This window comes from Galleria mellonella, unplaced genomic scaffold (genome assembly GCF_026898425.1).
Source record: "Galleria mellonella isolate WM207_F2 unplaced genomic scaffold, CSIRO_AGI_GalMel_v1 utg173, whole genome shotgun sequence".
In the NCBI taxonomy this organism is placed as follows: Eukaryota; Metazoa; Arthropoda; class Insecta; order Lepidoptera; family Pyralidae; genus Galleria; species Galleria mellonella.
In genome coordinates this window covers 1,786,765-1,794,348 of record NW_026442016.1, presented here as the reverse complement: position 1 = coordinate 1,794,348, position 7,584 = coordinate 1,786,765, and the positions used below count along the sequence as shown (strand labels likewise).

At 32.3% G+C, this 7,584-nt stretch overlaps 1 protein-coding gene across 1 annotated transcript; it reads right to left on the bottom strand.

Moving 5' to 3' along the window:
* Positions 1–86: 86 nt before the first annotated feature.
* Positions 87–2,384, bottom strand: LOC128200303 (uncharacterized). Its single transcript, XM_052893365.1, has 2 exons — positions 1,133–2,384; positions 87–96 (listed from the first exon to the last, which is right to left on the bottom strand). Exons 1-2 carry the CDS (start codon positions 2,314–2,316, stop codon positions 87–89), a joined length of 1,194 nt encoding a protein of 397 aa, XP_052749325.1. The 5' UTR covers positions 2,317–2,384.
* Between the last annotated feature and the right edge of the window lie 5,200 nt (positions 2,385–7,584).

Below are 7,584 nucleotides of genomic sequence, written 5' to 3'. Positions count from 1 at the left end.
ACTTTGATAATTGACTCCAAGATGAGTTATTTACTGACCTGACTTCAGCCTCCACTGATGTCCCGCCATTGTAAACCATTTATTCATTAAGTAGGCCTAGTTTATAATAAATATAGAAATTAAATATACATGCAAATACATTTCGTATAAATAAGTAAATATATATTATAATACTATATTGTCAAATACAGCATTTACAACACAATTCACAGCATATGTAAAAACAGCAAATCATTGGAAACCAAATACGAGGTCTGTCCGGAAAGTTCGTATAAAAGTGTTCTGGAATGCGAGAAAGAGGAGTGGGGAGGCCAGGTAAGCGCAGGACCCCTTCCTTATGTCCCTAACAATGCTTCAGTTCTGGTCTGACCGCCGTGCGGTGCGAACTGGCTTGTCACGCCATCTGTGAAGTTACCTCTTAACGAAACCCCGTCGGCATGGAGCCCGCTTCCGTTGAAGAGCAGCGCGTCGTAATCAAGTTTCTCTCGAAACTCGGCAAGAATGGCCGTGAAATTTTTGCCGATCTCAGAACAGTTTATGGGGATGATGCTGTGAAGGAACCAACCGTCCACAAGTGGCTAAAAAGATTCAGAGAGGGCCGAGAAAGCGTTCAAGATGACCCACGTTCAGGACGTCCTTCCACTTCACATTCCGACGAAAACGTGGAAAGAATTCGAACTTATAATACCGTCGTTTAACGGTCAGACAGGTGGCTGAAGAGCTTAATTTGGGCAAAACCGTGGTCCACGAAATTCTAAGAAACGAACTTCAAATGAAAAAAATTTGCGCCAAGATCGTTCCGTGAGTTTTTGAGTAAAAATTCCATTACGGTGACCGAACACCCCCTATTCGCCGGATTTGGCCCCGTGTGACTTCTTCTTGTTCCCAAAAACCAAATTGGTACTTCGGGGGCGGCATTTGGGGGACATAAATGAGATAAAAAAAGCTACGACGGGGCAGCTGAGAAACCTACAACCAGAGGACTTTCAAGGAGCCTTCTCACAGTGGAAACGGCGTTGGCACAAGTGCATTATGTCACAGGGGGAGTACTTTGAAGGGGATAAAATTGATTTACCTGAATAATTGTAAATTAAATTTTTAAAAAACTTTTATACGAACTTTCCGGACAGACCTCGTACATGTAGTTAGCACGAACATCAAAGCGTGGAAAATATTTACAAAAAACTTGTGACAGTCTAAAAAACATGGATATACAGAGGGACAACATTTATATATCCAATAACAAGGCCGTCGTATAAAGGTATTCATGTACAAATTTTCACATTTTATACCATTACCCCAAGCTGCCGTTTCAACACCACTAACTGCATTTTTTATATCGCAACCGTAACTTTTAGAAAGATAACATAATCTTTTTCCAAATGCCGGTTGACGCCGTTTGTCTTTTTTCTCTTTACTAGTCTTACAATTTTTTTTTACATTGCGAACGGTATTACGATCAAACATCACAGTCTTCTGCATTTTCTTTGGGAAATAGAGACGATGATACGGAGATACTAAATAAAATTGTTGAGCCTTTTTAATATTACACTTGTGAGACGAATTAACTTTAACAGCCTTAGATTGTTGACTAGCAGAACGCTTGTAACACATAGATGTTCGTTTAGACATTGGTTTAGAAGTGAAGCCGCGCATTGAGGTAGCTTTATGTGTTCTATGCATGGACAGTCTAGGTTCAGATTTAGAAAAATGTTTAGTAATAGTAGTTGCCTCTTTTGAAATAGGAGGAAGAGGTAATGTAGAGGGATTTTCAACGATAGGTACATGTAATGATCTTGTATTCGAGTTAAATGGAATCTCGTCAACTATGTTTTCTTTTTGTACTTTATGTTTTTTTTTAGTTTGTATTGGAGATGCATGGGAACAATCACATATGTATTTCAGACGATTTCTTGTAATGTTCTTCTTTTTTTTCTCCTGAACTGAAATTCTAGGTTTATCCAATTTTGTTGTCTTTTTACTTTTAATTTTAGGTGGACATTGGCAACTATTTACATGTACCGTTTCAGTACGACATGCGTAATTGTTGTTGCCAGCTGCAGACATTGGTTTTATTACCCATCCTCTGTCATCTTCATATTGTAAGGTATATTTTTTCTTTGGATTTGGATTTGGATATATTTTCGATTGGTATGTGAAAGGTGCATGATGCGGTAGACTAAAACACAAATAACACTTATTGTTTTTCTTCATATCGCAGTTATGAAACGAATCCATAATATTAAATTGTTGGCCATAATTACATTTTAATAATGAGAATAGGACATAAAACAAAGCAAACATTAAGTGACTCATCTTTGCAGACCATTCAATTATTAATGTTAGAATATTACTTTTATGATTTTGAAACGATATATATTTTTTAAAATAATGAGGATCTAGAGAATCTTTCTTGAATCCAATTTTATCTGAAGTCATATTATTTGGTCTCAATGGATAAGTTATCAACATATATATATAACAAATAATACAGCAATAACACATGGAGACCATATAACAACAGCAATAAAAAATAACAAATATTTTGACGTTATTTTCAAAATTGAAAAACAATATTGATAAACATCTGCGAATTCTTTCTTAGGCAGATGATAAGCTTTCTTAGATCGACTACAGGTGAAGCATTTCTCTTTACTCGTATTTTTCATTTTAACATTACTTATTTTAATTGGGTTTGATAAAATGCCATTTACAGCCACATTTGCATCACGTTTATACCCATTAACATTTGACTGACATAACGAATTTGATATCTGTTGGTATTTGGATATGAAACGTTTGCAAGAACACGAATGCTTATTATTGTGTCGCTGAACATCTAATAAATTATAATGGACCATAGGTGTATTACATCCTACACTAGCTTCTAACTTAGTGTTTCTTAATTTATCTAAAGAAAACTTTCCGTCGATATGGTAATTGATACAATCTGTTCTTTTTTTCTTTTTTCTGACCCTAGTGAAAGAATACCTCTTATTATAAGTCCGATATAATAAATATGGATTAATTTCACGAAAATTTCTTTGAAAACTCAAAATACTGCACGGTGATCTTAGGCCATTATCTGATTCGGATTCCTTTTCCTTGATAGTTGAACGCGATGTTAGACAAGAATACAGAATATTAGTATCGGTATTCCTTTTACGATATTTATTTCGACACTTTGGATTTGGTTTCTTAACGTTATGCTGTGTTTTATTTTCTTTACAATCGGACTGATTTTTAGCCAAGAATGACTTCATTTTACCCAAGCTTAAACGTTCCTTTAACATCTTTTTACTAATTGAGCATTTTAAATATTTTCCTGAAAAATAATAAGGACAAGAGAGATGAATTACCTAAGCCATATTTTATACCTATAAATAACATAATTAATGTTAGTACAACCTCTTGGTCGTATCTTGTATTGATATATAGCTGTTTTTGACGTTTGGGTACCTTGCAATTTCGTACATTTGCAGTCAACATGTTTTATAATAAAATTATCTCTAGTGACAATATTTTTATTTTTAATGACTGCTAACGAACTTTTATTTTTAATATTTTCAAAGTTTAGTACTCGAAGCCGGTGGATATCCATCACTTCAGCAATTAGAACCAATAATCATCACACAAAACATTTTCTAAATATGCAGGCAAATATACAAAAAAATATTGTCGGCTTATGCATTATTTTATTTCGCATACAATAATACTTAATATACAAATATGTAAATAATTAATACTATAAAAATAAATTCATAAAAAATGACATTTCAATTTGTCATAAATTAAAGGCTTATATAACGATTTCTTAAATTATTTTAAAAAGTTTGAACTATACATTATTATAATATTCTCGTATTTCACGCACGGTCCATTCATTCATCATCAACGTATACACCCATAAATAATGTAGATATGTCTACTTACATAATTTACTACATGAATCTACCAAAAAGAAAGTGGCCGTATCCCTTGATCAGGATAGGGCGAGATTGTTTTTCGGCGCCCTTTGGTCGTCGTTTACGGGCAGTACTGTTCAAATTTTCAACACTGATCAAAATTTTATCTTGAGCTGAAAATTGTTTTTATTTGCATGTGATTTTTTGACACAATGAACTATTCAATATTATAATTTAATTTTACATTCTAGTAATTTATATACATGCACGCAAATTTTTAGTTGTTTAATATGCCAAGCTACAATGCAGGAGTCATTAACTATGATGTGCAGTTACTAGTACTTAAATAGTTTGATAACCAGAATAAAGTATTTTTTTTACCTCGATTTCAATTAAATCTGCGTAATGACATAGATACTATGTCTCTACAAAATCATTCATAACATAAAATTCGCCATCTCTACTGCTAAATTTTAATACGAGGTACAAAGCACGTAATCCTACTCATAAATTGTTTACAAATCTACAGAAATAACACTTCTAATTTAAAGTGGTAAGGATGTGACGTCATTATAACGACTTACTACATGACCACAAATCCATCGACATACTCGGTACAAAATATTTACTCTTTAGAAAAAACTTGTTCTCTGTTTTGCAAAATACGAGTATGATTGAACATATGGAATATTTTTTTTTATAGTTTTATCTTTTATATATTAATGTAATTGGATTATAACCTAGCTCTATCACAAATGTAACTCCTATTAAAGTTTTTTTTTTTTTTTATAGTTATGATATTATGTGCCTAATAAATAAAATTTAAAAAAATCAAATTCTATTTATATACAACCTCCTAAAAAGTTTTTTTAAGGGGTGAAAAAGAGAATGGTAAACCCACCTGCACTATCGGTATATACGTGAGGGCCACCAGTGCGAGATAATTATAATAAGTGAAGATGAAAGCAGGCCATTTTGACAAGAAGTAATCACAACAATTTCCAGAGGAAACTGCGTGGAGTTTGATCTCATAGGAAGCAATAGATAATAGGCTAGCAATATAGCTATGACATTTGGTAATTTTGTAATTTTTAGACTATTATTATTTATAACTTCATCCTTTCATACTTTCAGTGTAGTGTACAATTCTATTATGATATCTCTTTATAACTTATAACATAAAAAATGTTCAACACGATGTAATATTGTTATGAATAAATTGAATTGAATTTAGCCTCCATTACTAACAATCCCTTGCCATTCTTCCACATCGGTTCTGCTCACGTACAGCCGTAATCTAATAAACTAGATATAAATACTACACTTCCGCACATATCCCATAGGCTATGTCGCACACATACATAGACATTGTTACATACATCTTGAAATCCCGAAAATTGTGAGTGGACATGTAGGTAAAATATTTATTGCAACGCCTTCGTCACAAATTTTTAAATCACGAGTAGGTATGTATAGTATAGTATGTAAACTATAATAGTAAGTACCTATTATTATAACACAGTAGTGATCATATAGTACCTTATTTTTTATTAGCACTGTCAGTATAGGTATTTTCATCAGACTTAAAAGAAGGAGTACGTTCTCAATTCCGTTGTATTTTTTTGGTTTGTTACCTCATAACTCCATTATTTATAATTGGATTGGGTTTTTTTTTTATTTTTAAGATATACTATACTTTCAGATTAGTCCCACAGAAATTTAATTTTTAAATCAAAATAGATTTTCCACGATTGAAGTAGGTGTTTTTTGTGGAACAAAATATTAAATTATAATAGGTACTATAGATATTATTATAAGATATTCTAAAGACAAAGTTTTCTACAGATACACACTTCGTCGTAGTTATTATATACCATTATCAACGTTGTTAACAGAATAATAATTCTCGTAAGTAAGTTCACATATGGCATTGCGGCTATACTGGTACATTGTATTTATAAAATTGAAGTCATTTACACAATGTTTAAAATGTACATATTTATAAATTACTAATTAGAAAAACAGACACAACAAAAACATTTGCATAATTCCAAGCATAATAGACATGGCGTCCAAAACAATATACCGGTCACAAACAATAACACACGACCGAGACTTTTCCAATGATGTCGAGCACTTAAATAATGTGGATAAAACCGCGGCCAGCGATGATAGATCCATGGCTGGGGTGTCCTACCAAGCGACATCAAATAACAGTCGCCTGCTGCCCTGGATAGCTGTCTCCCACGCGCATCTGATAACTGTTCAAGACATCTACAAGGATGCATTGTGAAAAATTTCTTTAAAAGTGACTCATCTGTGTTCCCTTTGATTGACCTACAACCACACGCACCTCCCAGTATTCTCTTAAAACATGACCCTGATTCATTTTTAATAGCACGTTTCGTCCCTCGATGTAATAGGTTACACCGACACGGATATTTCAGTAGGTCGCTGAAGTATAAATGTGGAAGCCTCAGTAACGACATAGATTTCTTAGAAACATTTGCTTTCTTTTTTTGTTTAACATATGACCTGCGGGTTTTCAATATCTTTTTACTTTTACTTTTATTGTGTCTTTCAATTTTATCTTTCGCATCAAGAACGAGTAATAATTTCTTTTTTGCATTTTTCAATTTTGCAGCTGCTCTAAATTCTTGATTGGTTCTGTGATCGGCACGTTTCTGTAAGTCCAAAAGCTTACGTTGCAATAACCGCTCTTTCTTTGATAATTCTTTTTCCTTCAGATTCAAAGCGAATTCTTTTCTCTTTAGTTTATGAAATTCGCAATTGTATGGTGTAACTACTTCATCCGAAGTATTTTTAGACAAGCATCGGTGCAACATTATTGCAAGAAGCTGTGAACCCTTTTTAGTATGCCCTAAATATGTAAATACTTAAACAAAGAAACTTAGATTTCACGAGTGGATTCTAATAAAACTGGACTTTAATAAATACCTATACGTAATATGTAGCTAATTCACATTTTTTTTATATTCTTTTTTATATATTTTACATTTTTTTTACTTTTAATATTTTATTGCATTTTTATTATTTGTGTTTTAAATATGTTTATTAGATTTGGCACGTTTAACATAACTAGAGATGAACTCTGCTGATAGTTCAGAAAGAGATAATATTATTGAGTTATTTATCTAAGACTTATAGATATAGCAATTGGACAAAATTATGCAAGTGAAAACTTGAGCCGAAGAATAAGAACTTCCCCTTTTCTTTAATTCTTGAATTCTTGATTCCTGAGTTTTATAAGTTTTGAGAAAAACTATTTAAGGTAAAACAGTACATACTTTATATTTTTTTTTTATATTATACATATATTGATATTCTACCTTTTAAAACATAGCCATGCAAGTACTTACAGGTATTTTACAGTAAACACATAGTGACCTAACATACACAAATAAAACTTGGTGAGTGGACAGAGATATCCACACACTAAGAGATAGATTTTCTGCAATCTTCCTCGTCCAAATCCAAAACGAACCTGCAGCGACGATATCTTTTTTTTACACAGAATTTAAATTTTTTTAAACAAAGAGTTAAAATATATGTAGATATTTGCTCGTATTCCCAAAGTATTTTAGAAACTAAATTACACTAATATAAATTTATAGAGGCTATTTTCTCTCTCTGGACGACTTCACGTTTGATAATAAAT